Source organism: Danio aesculapii, chromosome 19 (genome assembly GCF_903798145.1).
Source record: "Danio aesculapii chromosome 19, fDanAes4.1, whole genome shotgun sequence".
Lineage (NCBI taxonomy): Eukaryota > Metazoa > Chordata > Actinopteri > Cypriniformes > Danionidae > Danio > Danio aesculapii.
The window spans coordinates 12663848-12685250 of record NC_079453.1 but is presented as its reverse complement, the minus strand read 5'-3'; the positions used below and the strand labels follow the sequence as shown (position 1 = coordinate 12685250).

Sequence of the window (21403 nt, the reverse complement as noted above, 5' to 3'; positions counted from 1 at the left end):
CATCTTAAAGCATCAGTTTTAGGGAATTTATATTAATTTGATTCACTGTTGATCTAAACAGAGGTCTTAATGGTTTGGAACAACATACGGTGATGTATTTTTTTTTATTTTGATGTCAACTAACCCTTTAAAGAAACCTAGGAGGTAAAGACTAAAACTAATCAAGAAGGTATAAGAAAATAAATCGGTTCGCTTTTAAACTTTGTTTGGTTTACTTATGCATAGCTCATTCGCAATAACTCCCACTGCCAATACTCCTATTCCCATAATATAGTGGTTTTCTTTTCTACCTCAAATGTTCAAAACAGAGACGGAATAAAAATAACATTAGCTACAACAAAATCTACAAGTAGTGGCAATTCTATCCATTTCTATTGTGCATCTTCCATTTTATTTGCTGTAGATAAATGAGCCTGGGAATTAGGACTTTAAAAAGTATGTCTCTCTGAATTTATCCATGATGTGCGAACAACGTTTTGAAATACATGAGATATACAGTACATGTTTAGAATTTAGTATGTTACGCCAAAAGGCAAAAACAAAAGTGCAGGGTTACAAGGTTAGCGGGGAGTTCCAGAGCCTCAGCTATTTTCCTGCACCTCAAAAACCCTGAGCTACTCGTTCATCCTTCACTAAATATCACAGTGCATTAAATATGGTGGACTCTGAAAACTCAAATGGATCTGTAATGCAATTTTAGGGCTCATAGTGTGCAAATGAAAACGTCCTAAATGGGATTTCATTCACATTCTACACAAATTCACCATGTAAATCAGCCTTGATGTGCCAGGATGACAAGTCTCTCAGCAGCCTGATGAATATAAAAGGAAAGACTGTGAGACAAAAAAAGAAATCTAATTGAAAGATTTGAATACCTGCTGCACAATTTCTTCAGAGCTAATAAATACAACACAGACGAACCCTTCGGAAAAAAGACCTTCTGTCATGTCAGAGACAGTAGTAACATTTGCATGATGTAGCATAAAATAAACAGAACAAAAGATGACCATAAGGTATGAGCAGGCATTAAAACTGGTTCACAATTCCAAGATTTGAACTAAAAGACAAAGACCTGTGGCTAGCGGGAAACGTCTGGAAGAGGAGGCTTTTTTCCATGTCGGCCAAGATCAAGTTGAAGAGTTCTTGCGGGGAGTAAAGAAAAAACAAAGTGTGCTTGTACAGCAGATATTATTTTCACTACGGTCATAGAGTCTCTCGTCAGAAGTGTGTGTGTGTCGGTTTCAAACAAGCATTCATACCCTACTTGAGCTGCAGAACGAGTCTGTGATGAGGCGTGAGCGAGTGAGTCATTGAGGGGTTATTGTTCTCCGCTTGAGACTGTTTATTTGTGAGAAGGTTTGTGTGTGTGTGTGCGCGTGTGTGTCACTGTGATGCCGTTTCACTGATTTCCAGGCCGTGCTGTTGTAGTTGGGCTCTGAGCAGTGCATTGTCATTCTTCAGGTCTTCAATCTGCAGCACAGACCACATATATTACCAATCAGACTTGGTCAGCAAAATATGGAGTCAGATCAGTCTCAAAAATAATACATTTGCAAAAATAAAACTCATAGATGCACAGCACGATTCACATTTACAAAATCCAGTTGGTAAATTCACAACACAATTTGTGTTTCACAAGCAAAAATCATAATTATGCCCCAAATGAATTGGATGTGTGCATTTATAAATTTTGTTTTGATTTTGTGAATTGGCTTTGTGTTTTAAACATGAATTGTGTTTTGTGTATTTATAATTGGATTTGTGCAGTTTCGAATTGTGTTCTGAATTAACGAATTGGATTTACAAATTGTGTTGTGTATTTATGAATGGTGTTTTAAATCACGAATTGGGTGTTGTGCATTTACGAATTGGATTTTTGTATTCACGAATTGTGCTTTAAATTTACAAATAGTTTTTTTGTATTTATGAATTGTGTTCTGAATTAACGAATTAGATTTGTGTATTTATGAATGGTGTTCTTAACTTACAGATTGTGTTTTGTGTATTTATGATTTGGATTTGCGTATTTACAAATTGTGTTTAGTGTATTTATGAATTGTGTCCTGAATTAATGAATTGGATTTGTGTATTTTTGAATTGTGTTCTGAACTTACAAATTATGTTTTGTGTATTTATGAACTGTGTTTTGAATTTACTAATTGGATATGTGTATTTTCGAATTGGGTTCTAAACTTACAAATTGTGTTTTGGGTATTTATAACCTGGATTTGTGTTTTTATGAACCGTGTTTTGATTTTACGAATCGGATTTTTGTATTTACAAATTGTGTTCTGAATTTACTAATTGTGTTTTATGTATTTATGAATTGCGTTTTGAATTTACAAAGTGTTTTGTGTATTTGAGTTTATTAAATTTATGAATTAGATTTGCATATTTATGTATGGCATTTTGGATATACTAATTGGATTGGTGTATTTGCAAATTGCGTGTTAAACTAACAAATTAAATTTTGTAAATGTGAATAGTGTATGAATTTTATTTCCAAAATGTCCTCTTTTTGACATGGATCTGGCTCCATAGCAAAACAACACAGATCTCACTAATAGTTAACACCAGCAATTTCACATTCGGGTGGCAATTGTTTCTCCAGATTTCTCCATTTACAAGGGTTAGTTGAATTGGTGATTTTAGCGCTGTCTGAATCTAGAATGTTGAATCTAAAACACTGAATCATCTGTTTTTTTTTTTTTTTTTTAAAACCCAGAGGTCACAAGGTGATTTAATAGCCATAGCCAATAACAATCTCTGAGTTTGGAAATGGAGATCAATCCAAAGTTGTTTTTAATCCTTTCAGTCACCAGATATGCTCATTTATTTAAAAAAAAGTGATACCTGCATTACCAAAATGTTTATGTACTTAGTTTATTATTGACTAGCTGTCAAAAGCTGCCTTTTTTGACTTGTCTTGCAGTCCAATACAATGCCATGCGCTGTTTCAATGGCGATCGCACCTGCACTGATCAAGAATAGAGCTAAACTCTGCAGGAAAGTGGATCACGAGCTGTATTTGAGGATCCCACATATAAATACTAGCATCTGACTGAGCACATGAACGATCATGTGAGACACAAAGTTCCGGGTTCATAGGATTAAACTCAGACGTCCACCATGAATTATATTCAACTGAAAGCAAAGCATGAATTTAAATCCCAGAGGAGCTATAGACATCCCCAGTTAGTTTTTGTTACAGCATGTTATGAGAAATAATTGCTGTCCGAATAGGCCTAAAGTCACATTATTAGGCTCACAATAGGGGCAGTACTGTGGGAAAAAAGAATCATGAAACCTTTTAAATACAGAATTACACTGACGCAACAGTTTCTGCTACTGCACAAAATAAATCATGCTCCAGGATATGATTTGAAAATGTGGAAACAATCCAGTCATGCAACTTTTAGTTACTGTACAGCATGAAACGTCAGAGAATTAACTGAATAAAAGTGCAACTGCAATATGGACAACTCTATTTTTTTAATCTGGCACCAGATTAAAAAGTATATGTAATAAATCAAAATTATAGTAACAGTCAAACTAGGGCTGCACGATATTGGAAAAATTTAACAATGCAATTTTTTTTATTTTACGATATTTATTGCAATATGAATAAAATTATAACTTAATATCTCTATTTGGAAATAATTTATAAGGTTAGACTGATTGTGATAATTCTGCAGTGGGAGTGCTTCAATCTACAATCTATACAATTTTTGGGGTCCCCCGACACATTTTTGTTGTTCTCTGTGCTATTTGCAGTGCATTTCTGTGTTTGCATGTGTTGTGAGTATTTTCATGCACATGTTTAGTCAGAGATTGATGAATTAATGTTTACTATTAGCATCTCCATAAAATCTTATAAACAATATATAAACTTTTTGGAATCCCCTGACACATTTTGGTTATGGTTTGTGCTATTTGCAGTGCATTTCTCTTTTTGCACGTGTTGTGAGTATTTTTATGCATAACAACCTATAGATACAATCAAGAAAAAGATACAAATTAAATAAAGTGTTTTATTGTTTCCTTGAGTCTAACAGTATTCAAGTACAGTAACTTAATGATAATAGTAATTTAATTAAATCGTAGTTAAGGTCAAAAATGGTACAGTTTCTTACACCTGAATGCTTTAAAAATCATTATACAATCGCAGGCATCAAAAACACAAACAAATAATTAATTATAATACAAACTTAACATCGTATATATCCTGAGATGTGACTATTTCGAATGATCACATTGCGATATCAATGTTGAAGAGATATATTGTGCAGCCCTAATTTAACCCATAAACCTTTGGATTTTAATGGCTTGTTTGCCAATAAATGACTGTTTAAACGGTTTGAATTTGTTTGATCAATTTTTAAAAGATTACCAATTATTCAGAGATTTATGCCTTCATTTGATTACCATTTGATTTGAATGAAATCATAACCTATAATCCAGGAAAAAGAGACTCACGAGACTTATGAGTTTAACCAAACAAAATTTTTAGTTTAGATCTTGGAATTTATGTTTTGTTTTAATGATTTTAATTAATTTGCCTTGTTTCCACTTAACAACATGGTACAGTTCGGGTCAGTACAGGTCACTTGCATTTCAGTGTAAACTGTACCCTTACTTGGTAGCAATGGTGTACGCCAAAATCATGTGATCGACAATATTCTCGCTTTAGAAATTGTATTGGCAGTTCACATATAACATCTTTTGTGAACACAAGTTCATCATTTCATATGTAGAAGCGGTGCTCCTCATGATGTCCACGTGTTTTAAGATGTATTTCTTACACCAATGCGTACTTCACCGAACCATACCACCCTTTCTTGACGCATTTGATCTGTTAAGTTTTGTAGTGCCAGTAGCCATTGACTCATATCCCCTACACCTTGAATGGCCTTGAGTTGAGTAACATAAAAGCTCCTTTTACTTTTGGGTGAACAATCCTTTTAATACCAGACCTTTTGGCTTTGAGACACCATTGCACATTTAGCATTGCCAACAAACACACCTGTTGTCTTAGTAGCTCATTGTCCACTTGTATTCTCTCCACCTCCTTGTAGTTCTCCTGCAGCCTCTGGTTGGTCTGTCGGAGTTCTCTAATGTAGTCGCATGCTTTAGACAGGATGCCTCCTTTACTCTAGAAAGAAAAAAATGCACGGAAACATTAGCATTTTTTCAACAGGTCTATTAAGAAAAGCTTTAGTGCTATAAAAGTGACTTACTGCTCCTGTTTTGGTATTGTCCATGTTGCAGTCTGGGATAATTTTAGAAAGCGTGACAATCCAGTTGTTGATTTTGTCTCTTCTTCTCCGTTCCACTTCAGAAAACAAATAGAAAACCATTTAGCAACAGATCTACTTTTACACAAGTACTCAAAATGTTACATGGAACTTAAAATGGTCTATTTTCTTCCCAATGCAGGTTTCCAGACTTTAAATGTAAATAATTAAATCAATGCATGTACAAAAATATATAAATACAAAAATAATGCAATCAATTAATTATTATTAGATGGAAATCTAGTCCTACACATTTAGGATGACTATCAGTAAAATTGGTTGCGAATGATATTTTATGTTAGATAAAAAAAAAAAATGTTGTATTTTTATGCCACTGATTCAATTTATGACATTGGTCACGTAGCTCCCATTTACCAAGGGTCAGATGTTCTTGCTTCCATTGAAATGAAACATGTTTTGAGCTGTAAATAGAATGCATTTGTTCACCTTCATTGTGCTGTGCTCTTCTTCTCTCGTCACGAGGTGCCCTGGGGCCATCAATCTTCCTGCACAAGTAAAGAGAGCCGAAAAAGTAGATGCGTGTTAGCTTGCTCAAAGTACCAAAATCCACCAAAGGAATCTGCAAGACACCACACACCTCAAACTATTCGAAAACACACATTTCTTAAACCTATTTATCACCAACATCACAACCATTCAGTACTGAACCAAAAAAATTCATCCAGGTCAGTTGAATTTCACCCAAAGATTTGCTGAGTTCTCACTTTAAAATTGTAATTCTATGATCATTTACTCGCTCTCATGTTGTTCCAAACCCATTAGAAAGTTATCTTCTGAACACACAGGATTTTTAATCAAATTTCTGTTGCTCATGCAAAACTGTAGTGCATCACAAAATTTGTTAACAGGTAAATCCACATGAATCAGGTTTAATCAAAGCCTTCTAATAAGATATGATCAGTTTATTTGATAAATATATTAATTTGTGTTTTTTTTAGATGTTTTTTTTTCTATTGTTGAAGGGGTCATATTATGGTTTTACTTTTTTAAAATTGCAGTCAAGAGTGTAGTTTTTATGTTTGGTATACAACATAAGTAACCAATGTGTGTACATACAGCGCATTTATTGTGGCCATACACCCAAAGCGCTTCACAATCATGAGGGGGGGGTCTCTCCACACCATCACCAGCGTGCAGCATTCAATTTGATGATGCGACAGCAGCCACAGGACAACAGTGCCAGTGCGCTCACCACACACCAGCTATAGGTGGAGTAGAGAAACAGTGATGCAGCCAATTTGGTGGATGGGGATGATTGGGAGGCCATGATGGGTGAGGGCCAATGGAGGGAATTTGGTCAGGACACCAGGGTTACACCCCTACTCTTTACAAGAAGTGCCATGGGATTTTTTTAATGACCACAGAGAGTCAGGACCTCGGTTGAACTTCTCATCCAAAAGACAGCGTCCACTGACAGTATAGTGTCCCCTTAACTTTACTGGGGCATTAGGACTCTCACAGAATGCAGGTTGAGCGCCCCCTGCTGGCCTAACTAACACCACTTCCAGCAGCAACCGAGTTTTGCCATGTGGTCTCCCATCCAGGTACTGACCAGACTCAGCCTTGCTTAGCTTCAGTGAGTAACTGGTCTGGGGCTGTCATGCCAACTTTCTATTATAAACAGAAGCTCACAACAATTGCCCCCCCAGCTAATGAGCTAAGCTGCATGTAAACTTGAAGTCACTGCATTCAAAATCTTTCAAAAAAAATTTTTTTTTAATTAATTAAAAAAAACACTGTTTGTGTGCGGCGCTTCAAAAGACAAGTGTAACAGTCAAACGCATCCATCTAGAGTGTTTACACTGAAAAACAATAGAAATGTAGTGCGTTGAAGAGGAAATACGCATTCTGTATGAATAGCCCCTTAGTTAGTACTGCAGTGGAGAGATTAGAGCTGATGGATATACAACACGTAAACTCATCAACTTCTCCCAAAATACATGAAAGTGGCTGTTCAACTTAAACCCTCTAGTTTCCTAATGATTTTCATTGTTGTCTTTTTAGATATCAGTGTGTATTTAAAAAAATATATAAATGTTTTGTTATGCATTCAAATCTTTGCAACCCAAAACAAATGTTATATCATTAAAAACGCCATTCTGATCTTTCACAAGTAATGCACTTGTCTTTCTCTGACTCAGCGCCAGCCTCCACAGAACTGACAGAAATTTGACAAGGTGCGTAGCAGTACCGCAACACTGTTTAAACTGTTCGCCAATAAGACCACACCAGGACAGCCAACCAATCACACATTTCGTTTATTGGAAGGCGGGCCTTCATCAAACCCAGAACTAATTGATCTGTTTGTAACAGACTGGGAATAAAGATATTCCAATAATGTAAATTATCTAAAAAATATTGTATTTTTCGAACTATTCAGCATGATATCCAGATTTAAGCAGAAGACTTTGTAAAAGAGCATAACAGGACCCCTTTAAGTACAGTTGAAGTCAAATTTATTAGCCTCCCTTTAAATTTTTCCCAAATTATGTTTACCAGAGCAAAGATATTTTCACAGTATGCCTGATAATATTTTTTCCTCTGGAGAAAGTCTTATTTGTTTTATTTCGGCTAGAATAAAAGCAGTTTGTAATTTTTTCAACACCTTTTTAAGGTCAAAATTATTAGCCCCCTTAAGCTATTTTTATATTTCAATAGTCTACAGAACAAACCATTGTCATACAATAACTTTCCTAATTACCCTTACCTGCCTAGTTAACCTAATTAAGCCTTTAAATGTCACTTTAATCTGTATAGAAGTGTCTTGAAAAATATCTAGTGAAATATTATTTACTGTCATCATGACAAAGATAAAATAAAGCAGTTATTAGAGAAGAGTTATTAAAACTATTATGTTTAGAAATGTGTTGAAAAACATTTCTCTGTTAAAAAGAAATTGGGGAAATAAATAAAACACGGTGGCTAATACTTCTGACTTCAACTGTATTTGTTTATATTCACTGAACATAATATGCACATGAAGTGAACATATCTTTAAAGGAGTGCTCTGAGCAAATATCTTATAGCGTGTAATGACATGAGGCCGAGTAAATGATGACAGAAGATTTGTTTCGAGGTGAACTAACCCATTAAATTTGATGAACAATAATTAACCAACCCTGAAAGAAACACATTAACCCGTTTGAGTTTTCCTCATTTCGTTTTTTTGGAGTGGTTAGAGTAGACTCAACTGATGTCTTCCGAACACGAAGAAAACTCAAAACACCATCCTCAAAACACATCTACAGTATTTACACAGTACTGAATTAAAAAGCCAGCTGCTCAGTATTGATTAATGGACTAGTGCAGTGGTATCTAGAGCAGAAGGACAGGCTGGCAGATGAAAGGGGTGGGGATGTAAAAGGTCTTCCTCACCAGTCTGATCTGCTGTGCTGAAGAGTCTCACGTTCACCAAGGTCTCTGGGGATGGCAGGCAAGTGGGACAAATTTTTGATTTGGTTTTGACCGCACTCAAACGGACTGGACAATATTTGGCATATTTGTATGTGAAGTCATGAATTAATGAATTTTAAAAATTAATTTCACACTCAATTCGAGAAGCTTTGAAAGACAGTTCAAGAGCATCTGATTTGAAAATTTATTTCAGGGGATGTTAAAGGAAATCAAATCATTATGTACATAGGGCAGTGGGTTCAAAAGGTGGACTGGACTGTGAAGACTGGGAAAATGGGCCATGCTGACCCATGATCAGTACTTACGTTGAATAGGTGTGTGTACGAGGAGCAATGGTCCGTGGTGTTCCAGTTTGTAAAACATCTGGGGGACTCATCATCACGTAAAACTGACCTAGGGTAAACAACATGTTTTTTTTACATTATTTACTGCTCACTTAATTTTATTTTAGTCTATAAGAATAAATCAGGCTCAATACAAACAAATGGTTAACTGTAAATTATTTAAACTGTGTTTATTTCTAAAATATTATATAGTTTAATAGGACGTTTCACAAACTTGGTACAGACATTCCCTTCAGACGATCTTGTCAGTTTTTGAGACACTTTTTAAATAGCTTAGATTAATATTGGAACAGCAGTTCATTCCTCTGTGGTGACCCCTGATGAATAAAGGGACTAAGCCGAAGGAAAATGAATAAATAATATTGGAACTATATGTTTAGATGAATTTTGGCCATACAATCCAGCTTGTAGACAAATCTGTGTAATTCATTCTTTCTCTTCTTCTGAGGTTTCTCATTTAAACACCTTGCCACTTGTAATTAGGCACTTTATTACATCAGGTAGCTGACTAGAGAAGGAACTAGTTGGTACAATAGAAAAAAATAAAATGCCTTATTAGCATATTCATGAACACACACATTCCAATTAATATAGCTTCATAGTCAAGCTTTATATGAATTAATTACTAATTTTCAAAAGAAAAACACTTCGAAATAGCCTGTTTCTACTGAGCAGTTTGTTTCATTACAGTACAGTACTAATTTACTTCCATTTCCACTGTCAAAGGTACCACAATAGCGATATACCCTTTTTCATTTATCCTTTTTCAAGGATACCTAGCACAACAGTGCGCTACCAAAAGGGTGGAGCTAGACTCTGCTAACAGATGCTGCGTCCCAATTCGCATACTATCCGTCCTAAATAGTATTGGAAATAGAATTAGTATGTCCCAAATCATAGTATGTTGAAAAGAGTATGCCAAAGGTTCGCGGATGGTTTACAAACTTGGTTTAAAAACTTGAAGTGTCCATACTCTAACCGCTGTAATTGCCCACAATACATTGCACGTTAGATGTGAATTCGATTAGAACTACAAACGTGGGTGAAAAGTGTAAAAAAAATAAATGAAAAAACTACAAACATGACGGACGCACGAGACCCACCGTCAAATACAGGGGCTTCGGTAAAGATGTTTGTATGACTGTTAATTAATATCTTGGTCACTGGGAAATATTTAAAAATCGTGTTTTCTGTGTTTTATTTCATCTGCAACAACAACACTGAACTTGTATAAAGACGTGTTTGGACATTAATGTCTGAATGCATAATTATCCAAACATCTGAGGAGATTTCTCTGCATGAAAGTCTCACAAATGGGAGATTAACCTGCTGCTTCTGCATCTCCAATAAAGTAGGAAATTAAATACGAAAGAAACGTGGATGATTGACAGGGCTCGTAACCAAGCAACATAATGATCAGTTAACGAGGAAGTAGTATGTCCCAAAAGCTTGTACACTCTTCTGTTACACACTCAAAAATATGTATTTTTCCTTCACAAAAAAGTACATACTTTCAGGGCGTAGAATAAGTATGCGAATTGGGACGCAGCAAGAGAATCATCCCCAGCACACACAACAAACAAGCGATGACAACATTAGAATTGCCATTTTTAAACACAACACCGTTATAATACAATGATGGTGTGCTGCAATGAACCATGCTCAAACAAAGTTTGTCGTCTTCTTGTGGCAAACAGACACATTCCAAGAATCAAGAAATGATTCTCCTGTATGTCCTCCGTTGTTATTTATGAGGCTGTTTTAGAGGTCACGTCTAAATGTAAGTGAAGGGAGGGACTTCACTTCCTCTTTCTATTTGCAGATGCTTGCCATGCACCAACATTTGAACCAATGAACTTAGACTTTGCAAAAGATGCGATGAACAACCTTTGTGTATTTCTACTTCGAGCAAAAGACGTCAATACAGCATGCCTACCAAGTAAGGGTAAAGCAACCCTGAGCCAATACTGAACCATACCACTCGGTGGAAATGAGACGCAATATGTCATGTCAACACCATAGTGGTAAACTTGCAGGTATTGCATTCGTTATCTGCATCTTGCATCTGTTAATTAAACAGCTATAACCCCTGATAACATCATGCACTCAATGCCAGATGCTAGAAGCACTGCATCTGCATGATAAGCTGAGCTATTGACATTCTAAAACCATTATTACTTATTAACAGTGTCAAAGGTAGACAGTTTTTGGACTTTAGCGTGTGAAACTGACCTCCAGCCTGTGTGAGGGTGGGATCAGACGTGGCCTGCACTGAGACGGCTGTAGCTGTACCATCACTGACAGTTGCTGCAGGGAAGTAGGCGAAGCGGGTTTCTCCACCCACTGTCTCCCCTGCTGGACTGCCACCATTACTGAAAGGGTTCTGAATGACAGCCTATAAAGACATATAGTAGTGTAAGAGACACAAAGATTGCTTTCATTTATTGCTTTTCTCCCCCCATAGTTCGTTCCAGTTTGTTCCATACACACCTGTGCTACTGCTTGCTGTGCGCCAGCAAAGGCGGCTGTGGACACAACACTGACTGCTGCTCCTCCATCTCCTGCTGCCTCCAAGTGGTCCTCTGTTACCTGGACCACGCGATATGTCACCTATAACAGAAAAATTCAATGACGTTAACTTTGTTGCAAGCTATTTTTGCAAATAAATCGTAGGCAACATTAATTGGTATTTGAAATGCATTTTACTTCTACAATTTGTTCAGTTGTTATTGAGGAGCATAATTAACCAGACATTACATTTTGAAGGCAAATTTTATGGTGACTTGAGAACCTGTTTAGTTTGAAACAGCTTGAAAAAGTATGGATAGGTAAAGTTTGAAAAATAACAGATAGATACATGTGTGAATTAACATGTTGTCAACATACATTTTGCATGAATTACCATGTTCTCAGTATGAATTAGCATGATTTTAGAATAAATTACTACGTAAAAAAAAATGTACGGAATTGTATCTTTTTTTATTAGATACTGATTCTATAATGAACAGTGGGTGTGAAATACTAAAACATTTTTTACAAGAATCCCTATAATGCACTTTCAGAACATCTAAGTAATGTTTAAGTAAAGTCTAAGTCCCAGTAATGTCTCAGTGACGTCTCAGTGCAATAACAGTGTAATAACTTCCCCTACTTTTAAAATGTGTAAATGTGTGCAGATTAATCCTTCATTTACAATAAAACTAGGAATGAACGATATGAAATAAATACAGGCTATTTCACATACAATTCCGATGCTGGTGTAAATGATTATGCACTGATGAGTGAATACAGTGGTCAACATTTAAAGTGAAGTAATACTTTTCAAAGTAACCAATTGAACAACACTCATTCTTGGCACAATTTTGAACAACTTTTTTGATCCACTTCAAATGTAGACTACTATTTAGCTAAAGGCCGGCTCACACTGTGCGATTTTTTTTTTATAATCCTGAATGATTGTAGCATGTCAGACTGCATGAACATGGCTCCCATGTCACACTGTAAGATCTCAGCTGTCATAAAGTCAGACTGAACGACAATGAAAACACAAGAAAACGCCCCCGGAGTTTGACGTCATCCACCCGTGACACTTACTATCCCGCGTTCTGAAATGATTCCTCACATCAAATATAAACAATCTGTGGCAGCAATTTTGCACACAGTACGCATCAATAATAAAACCAGGAAGAAAAAAAACTGTTTTGACATTTCCCCGTGGTCAATTGAATTGGCACATGGATTGCGTCATCAAATTCGGAGCTCCTATTGGTTCCTGGATTGACGCTCATCACAGCTGTTGTCACTCTACAGGAGTGTGTCTGAAATCTTTTAACACTGTCTGAACTTCATCGGAGAGAAAATTTGATCGGAATGGGCATGAAGCGGCTGTCAGTGAACATGTCAAACAAACGATCAAAGATCACGATTTTAGCCTCAGATTTCAGAAATCTTTACGGATTTCCCAAATTTGTCTAAGATGACAAAATCATGGCTGAAATCTCACAGAGTGAGCAAGGCTTTAAATAAAATATAATTGCTACAACTAAAATTCAATTGGAAAAGAAGGCTGTATACAATATAACAAATACTAATTAAAACAAACTGAATGAAGACATAAAACAAAAAGCTATCTAAAAAAAAATATTAATAAATACTATAATAGTATTTACAAAAAACTAAAACATGGTTAAAAGGACATAAAAGCATTCCCATATGACCCATTACTGGGACATTATACTCCCAAGACATGTTTTATTACAGAGTGACCTGAATGTGAACCCTGAAAAGGTCAAAGGTCGTACTGACCTGTCCTCCAGTGTTCTCTGTCCGGAACTGGTACTGAACATTGTGGTCTACAAATGCTGCTGCTGCTTGCTGGACACTCGCTATAGTAACCGCTGTCTGCTCCTCGGCCCCAACCCCCTCTCCTGAGAAATAAACCAGAAATTACTTCATGAAAAAATGCAAACCTTTTTTGTAAAACATTTACTGAATATGTACATTATTTAGAGCTGCGTGTTTTTACTAACCGTCCTGTAGCTGAACAACCTCCTCAGTTTCCTGTTTCTCGTGACTGCAAAAAGAGAGCAAATGTTTCAGGTCACATTATGAAACTTCTCTCATCTCAGTGGAAACACAGATAAAAATCATATGGGCTTTTGGCACATCCAAGTAATGGGAAGTCAGGCAGTTTTGTGACAAATACATAAATATATATAGTGTGCTTGAAACACTGATTTAAAAGATTTAATATCGTTTTGTGTTTATTGTAACTATTAACTTCAGTTATTAGATATCTGAATATAACGTGCATTTATAGTAAACAAAAACAAAATCGATTTTAATTAATTTCTGGGACGTTTTGGTTTATATCAAAATCTAAAGGTTATTAATATATTATTATTATATATATTATTAAAGAATGTTCAGATTTATTTCATTCTACGTCTCAACAGACGGAGGAATATCAATTAAAAAGGACTAATCTTGAGACAGTATCGCAAAAACCGGTTCGGTGAACCGGTTCAAGTGATTCACTGAAAGGATCCGACTCACAGAAAGAATCGTTAACGCATCAGACATCACACTCGTACAGTTTTCAGTTTTAATGCTAGCAGGTAAGGTGTAGATTAAATCATTTAGAAAATCTAAACGATTTAAGTAAAATGTTCCAAATATTAATCCAATGTAATTAGCAAGAACGGTCTACTTGGTGAATAAACGGTGAACGCCCCCTTCACATCACCAACCAACTGTTCATTTTTAAAGTGGTTTACATAAACCAATAACACTAACAAATAACGTTTTATCGAATAAACAGTGTTGCCAAATAAACACCACATGATTATTTATTTTTTAAAAGTTCTGAATGCACATTATAAAGCCTCTGGATAAAACACTGGCGCTGGATTGTAGGCTGAGGGGAATTTGATGCATTAACATTAAACTGCAGACAGGCTTTAGTACCGAGAGCACTGAACACGACATTTATACATAAAATATCAGTTAACATCTTTTACATTTCAGAAACCATCGATTTTGATCCATTTTGATTAAATAAAACACGTACCGGCATGAGACGTTATATCTATAAGTGACCAAAGATAGGCAAAAAACACCAAATTAGCATTTGGGCTAATAGTCATATAAATATGTCGACTATCAATGTAAAACCGCCTGCGATTTGTTGTTTTCCTTCGTGTTATGCGTACCTTACGTTTGACTTACTCTGTTATCCGCATTCACAAAAGTTAACAAAAGTCAGAAAATAAACTTAAAAGATGATGCTAACTGTCCCGCGATAAAATACAGAGCAGAAAATGGTTGACTTGGGCCTTGAGGGTGGCCGTACATAAAGGACGCGCTCTCACCTCGTCGAGGTGTCCAAGCTCTGATCGAGCATATCCATGAAGGCGAACGGATTTTAAAATGCGATATTCAGCGACACTTGAAATACGGGAGATGGAAGCGCTGATCACGGGGACAAACACACGGGTCATGTGAGAAAGACAGTCCAGGACACGTGAGGTGCAGGCTGGGCGAGGAGTTAAAATGGAGACCGCTGTGGAGGAAGACGGAAGGTGTACCGGTTACTGGTGCGCTCACTGCGCGGCTTTGTTGCGTATGTTACTCACTCCCGCCCTTCTCTCCTGACGAGCTGTCGACCTGTTGAGTCGCTAACACATTTTTTTCTGACTTTTTCGATTCCGGCTTAACCCTACGCTCGTTTAACAGTCCTTTCTTTGACTTGTGGTTCTCTGAAATCTCACTTTCTGGTTATTTCGTAACTGCGCTGTTCGGCTGTCGGTCTTCGCGTATCCATCCGCAAACGTTCTCAATGCGGCCAAATTTTAGCGCTGCCGTTAATAAGATATGGAGTGGAATATGTTATTACAAACATAGTGTGAGTTATGTTGAAATAAAAGAACGGTAAAACATTTTAGACACGACAACACGCCAATAATTGTTTATATATCTTCAACCCGTTTGTATTTCGTTGGCAGTGTGTAGAAATAAATAACGAGTAGCGTTAATGTAAATTGACATGCACTTTAAACGGCGAAACTTCAAATTTAAGTTTATGGAAGCTACAAGTACTAGATCTAACTATTAGCCTATTGCTATTGCAACCTCGTGAGTTTCATGACGAATGACGTGATGCTCTTAAATCGCATTTAATAAGTCCGTGAACTTACCTTGTATGTACACCTTGGTTAAGAACCTGTCCGCGTCAAACTTCAAGTCATGTATATAACATTAAAGATATACATTTCTTTCCCCCCCTCTGTCACACCAGCACAAGCCAAGGAATCGTGAATATGACGAGTGGTGATTTTTCTCAGGTGACCCCCGCGATCCAATCCTGGTTTTCTGTCAAACCACATGACACGAATACAAGAGCAGCGGATCGGAAATAGACGTTTATTCATATCTGACACCACGGACCAACATTAAAGATCTGAATTATTTATTCAGTCGATATACATTTGTGTGATGTGTCCATAAATAAATATGAGATTGTTTTTGCCAGTAAAAGCGCTGTTCTTTGTTTTCCCGAACTTGCAGTGTTGTAGCCACGAGGCTGTGCTGCATAGCAAATTTGAGCTGTTTGACATCAACACAAAATGTCTCATTTGAGCTTTTTTAGTTTTGCAGTATTTTATATAGCTATAGTTTGATCCATTATTATTTTTAGGGAACTTGTGTAAGTAAACATTCCACAAATTAGACTAACTGCTATTGTGAATTAAAGTGCATCAAAAACAATTACATTTCCAGAACTTCATCTATTTACTACCCAAAATAAACTGCTGTTCCAGCATGTCATCTCACTTTTTACCCCATCTTCGCTTTTATGAATTAACCTGGGTTGTTACATTAACCAAAGTAAAATCAGTGTTTTTTTTAATAATCAAAATGATTGTGGAAAGTTGTCAATGTTATCCATCCTCTTATTTAACACACCCTAAATACACTTTAAACTGATGATGAATTGTCTTTTAATACTTTTACAGCTATTGATAAAACAACACAACAGAAAAAAAGTGTGTTAAGCAAAAACTTTTATGCCACTATTATTAAACTAATTAGTCTTTTTGTAAGCCTAATACATGTCTTTTATTATGATTGTGGTAAAACAATAAATGCTGTATTGTGTGTACATCATGTCACCCGACTCTATATTTTCTTTAATGAAAAATTTTCGTTGGTAAGTATGTTGTATTTATAAGGAAAAGTGCTAGAATTAAGTAAATGTACATAGATTTTTTTTTATACTGCATTTCTAAGAATAGCAATTCAGATACTATATCAGCATATATTGAGTGGTCTTTCACATGTTTGATCTGGCTATTGTTAAGGCCTGGCTCCTCTAGAGAGACAGCAGAGAGTGAACTTAATGTGGAGTCCTGGTTGATTATGCTTGTTAGAGCTGGTGGACCGGTTATGCTGTTCTCAAGCAAAACTGAACTGGTTTAGCTCAGCACATCTCTACTAGGGACCCCTAAACCAGCAAGAATGTTTTGCTGGTCTCAGCATACAATACATTATACCAGCATTTCTCATGTTAAGATATGATAACTGCAATAGTTTGGTATTCCACTCGGGCACAGTTTTGCCTGCAGCAATCGCAGGATATTAATATGAAATGAGTAATGCTTTAAATACAAAATAAGACTTTTTGTTCAAGTGTTACAGAAAATCGTGGTTTTAATAAATACATTTATTTTTCTGAATAAAAAGTCAAATGAGAAAGGAAGAAAAATTTGGATTAAAAGTTATAGTTTCCAGTTTAAACAGGAAAAGCATCACAAAAAATATTTTTCTCAATGATATCAAATTGAGTATGACCAAAATCTTTTATGCAAATTCCTTTTAAATCAACTTTTGAATAAGGTAAAATAAGTTAATTTTTAATGTAACATTTAGTTTCATCACATAAAAATATCTCTTACACATTCAGCTCAGAAAATGATGACAAAACATTCTTTAACCAATATTTTTAAATGTAAAATCACTTTGATAAGTTTATTTTGATAAGTGCACCAAAATGGGACCCAAATACTTATTTTATTAAATCAATATATGTTTTTGGATGCTTCAGCACTCTTAGTGACCCTACAGAAGTCAGAAATGTGCATTGTTGGATATGGTAAATTGATATTTTACAATACTGTTGTGATTTTACAAATTTTACCATAGCAGAGACCAAAGTTTTCAACCTTCATCTGTATGTGCAATTCATATATCAGATTGTATTTGATTGCACATAACAAATATCAAAATAATCACATTCCTTTAGGTTTTTTGTTTTATTTAACAGGTCATAATTTGGAACTGTCTCTTTAATTTTGAATGCTCTGAAAGTTTGGGATAAGATGTTTTAAAACATAAAAAAAAAACTTATTTAATCAAAAATACTGTAAACACTGTATTAATTAATTAAAATTTATTTACTCCAGTCTTCAGTCTCACATTATCATTCAGAAATTATTCTAATATGCTTATTTGCTGTTCTGTCTTGGTCACTTATTATTTAAACTCAGGATTAATAATGTTTTAGAATAAATATTTTTCCTGCTTATTAGTTTTGTAAAAAATGTGTGACGGATTTTACATTTGAGAATCCTTAAAACAAAGTTCAAAGTAACATTTTCTGAAAATCTTGAACAAAATAATGATTAATAAAACAAATACAGTTTGAATGTTACATTGTAAAACCAACAGTCAACTTTATCAAATAAAATGAGTGTCATTAACTCAAAATTTACTGAAAGTTAACTACTCATTTGAAAAGAGTTTTGAACTCGGTGTTGAATTAAGGTAATGAGTTAAATAAATACCTCATTACTTCAACTTAAATGGAGTAAGCTCACAGTACTCATATACATTAGTTTTTTAACTCAAATGGTTTGTTGCACTCGGTTTCCTCAAACGCTTTGAGTTCTCTTCATTTATTGGGTTTTACTGAGCTCAAATTTCTTCTTTTACTCAAATGGAGTAAGTTCACAGTACTCATTAGGTTTAGTTTTTGAACTTAAATGGTTTGTTGCAATAGGTTTCCTCAAATGGTTTGAATTACCTTAACTTTTTGGGTTTTACAGTGTACTGTATCGCAGTTTTCACAAACATGAAGCAGCACAACACATTTCAACATTGATAATAATAATAATAAATGTTTTTTGATATACAAAGTGTCACATATCACTAAAGACCTGTGATGAACGATGCTGAAAATTCATCTTTACATCACTGAATCAAATTTGAAGCTGTAAAACCCAAAGAGTTAAGGTAACTCAATCCATTTGAGGAAACCGATTGCTACAAACCGTTTTAGTCAAAAAATCAAATCAATTAATCCATTTAAGTTGAAGTAATGAGGTAGTTAATTAACTCATTACCTTCAACACTGAGTTCAAAACTCTTTTCAAATGAGTAGAATTAACTTTCTGTAAATTTTCAGTTAACTACACTCATTTCATTTGATAAAGTTGACTGTTGGGTTTTATAGTGTACATTGAATAAGAAAACATATATATTAATATTTATAACATAATATTTCACAGTTTTTAATGTATTTTTGATCCGATAAATAGCCTTGGTGAGCTTTTGAAACATTAAATGACCCTATTCTTTTTAAAAAGACATGTAGAGTATTTTAAAACACATTCTGTAATTTAGAAACATTGAGTTTATTGGATGTTAAACTATAGGTATGCATGAGTAGTCACACTATGGCCCCTGTCAAAGCAAGCACGCAACTCAGCGTTTTGTATTGACCGCTGCACCACAGCAATCCTTTGAATAAGTGCGGCTACAGAACAGTCTACTCTTTAAACAAAAGGAGGACCATTGACATCATGCATACACACAGCGAAAAGTCAGACACACACCAGGGCCCCTGCTCCAACCAGTTCAAGTGTATTTGTTTCGGGGACAGAGGAGCTGGCATTTAAAGGATTTTGCCACCATCAACAAAAAAAGCCAACAGTCCATTTCTCTTTTGCCTCTTAACCTCTCTCTCTGCCCTCTCACTCCCTCTTTCCCCAGAGGATAAGCAAAGAGGGATTTGCCTCAGAAGCAACAAGGTGAGCCTAAAAACTTGTATGACTTTTTTTTTGTATGTTTCCTTCATTTTTAATATATTCCATTTACTAACTAATCCACCAATGCAGAATAGGGATGGTTGTTATTTTGGGATGAGCACATGTGTTACAGAAATGTGTTTATATTTTAAAGTTTAGATGTATCAGTTTGAGAGGTTTCTTAGTTTTGATGTAAAAATCCACTGGAAATGCTGGAACTTTGAGTATATTTGTAGTGTTTTCCTGTACAAATCTCAAAACTATTTTGAATAAAATCACATTTTACTTGATAATCATAAAGATTATTGTTAGCTTTTGAATCTTGTTTTGTTAAAGTTTTAAAATTAAATTAGAAAAGAAATATGCTAGCGGGTTAGAAAATTTAATTCTATTCACAACATGAATTCAAACACATTTCTTTTCACACTATTGTGAAACAACAAACAAATGTGATTTCTTACACTATTTTGTCTCGTTTTAAGCAAAAGTTCACTCAATTTTATGAACTTATTAAATAAATTATTTAGTGTAACTTTGCTTTTCATCTACATAGATCCTAATTTAACAATGTTTAGATAATTGTACAGGAAATAAGACAATGTAAAAGAAACATTTTGTATTTACTTACTTTTTACTGTTTGTTTTTAAGCTTCTTGTACAAAGAAAAAATTGAATAAAAACCAAAAATATGTATCGGATACAAGTTAATATATCTTTTTATTATTTTATTTTTTTTCAGGGTTTTTACTTTTAATTTATAGGACAGTAGAGAGTATAGAAAGGAAAGTGTGGGGGGCAGATAGAGATCAGCATAGGACCTGTAGGTGGGAATTGAACTCAGCTCGCCATGTGTCACCGCACTAACCACTACGCCATTGGCGCCGACAAGGAAATATATCTTAAATAAATGATACAAAATAATACTAAAAAAATGTTTTACAATTTTAACTCTTATTCACTGTTCAAATTTACCACCCTTTTGTTATGTTCAGGATGAAAACTCATGAAAAGTCATGATCAAAACTTCTAAATTGTTTTAAAAATTACAGGATTTCAACTCTTTAATTGGCAAATTCCCAAATGTTGTCAATAATTTGGTGAAAAAAAACACACAAAATGATATATTTTCAATATAAAACGTAATTGTGGATTTGATTTTTTTTTTTACCTTTTATCACAGTCTTGGACAAGTGAACGATTAGTAACAACATTAGCTTTAATGCATTGTTAGATTTTCATTTTTTCTCCCTAATTTACTGTTGGTGGCTGTTTTTGCCCCATTGACTTCCATTTTAACCACATTTGATGGTGCTTAAATACACAGTCTTTGTTTTTATTTACTCCATGTAGAGCTGAGATGCATATTTTGATGTTCTCCTCACAGAAACACATACACACACTTTAATTTGTTGTTATTCTCCATATAAAATCCAGAAACTAAACTTTTTTTGCACAGGCCTATCTAAAGGGTTAATGGTGCCAACTGATGATTAACAGTAAAAATGAGAAATTTTACCTCTTCCCAACAGGGAAAACCAACAATCCAAAATGCATGATTATATGGTGTCAAGGTTTTGCAATAACCTTTGTTATTGCAATATAAGTGGTTATAATGGAATAATAAGTGGTTATAATGGAAATCAATGGGGCAAAAACAGCCACCAACAGTAAATTAGAGAGAAAAGAATGAAAATCAATCAAAAACAATGCATCCAAGGCAATGTTGTTTCACATGTTCAAGACTTTG

At 34.9% G+C, this 21403-nt stretch overlaps 1 protein-coding gene across 2 annotated transcripts in view; it reads right to left on the bottom strand.

The window, feature by feature from the left end:
* Window positions 1-15329, bottom strand: part of usf2 (upstream transcription factor 2, c-fos interacting) — a 16499-nt gene extending 1170 nt beyond the window's left edge. The window contains exons 1-11 of one of the 2 annotated variants that reach the window (XM_056479389.1): window positions 14944-15324; window positions 13603-13646; window positions 13379-13500; window positions 11564-11683; window positions 11306-11468; window positions 9035-9122; window positions 8691-8735; window positions 5742-5800; window positions 5238-5332; window positions 5024-5152; window positions 1-1470 (exon numbers count right to left, since the gene is read on the bottom strand). The exon at window positions 1-1470 is cut by the window's left edge and continues 1170 nt beyond it. In XM_056479389.1, coding sequence (XP_056335364.1) covers window positions 1384-1470; window positions 5024-5152; window positions 5238-5332; window positions 5742-5800; window positions 8691-8735; window positions 9035-9122; window positions 11306-11468; window positions 11564-11683; window positions 13379-13500; window positions 13603-13646; window positions 14944-14981 — 990 coding nt within the window. In that variant the 5' untranslated portion in view covers window positions 14982-15324 and the 3' untranslated portion in view covers window positions 1-1383. Of the gene's footprint in view, window positions 1471-5023; window positions 5153-5237; window positions 5333-5741; window positions 5801-8690; window positions 8736-9034; window positions 9123-11305; window positions 11469-11563; window positions 11684-13378; window positions 13501-13602; window positions 13647-14943 lie in introns of both variants that reach the window. The other variant, XM_056479390.1, reaches the window with a different exon arrangement.
* Between the last annotated feature and the right edge of the window lie 6074 nt (window positions 15330-21403).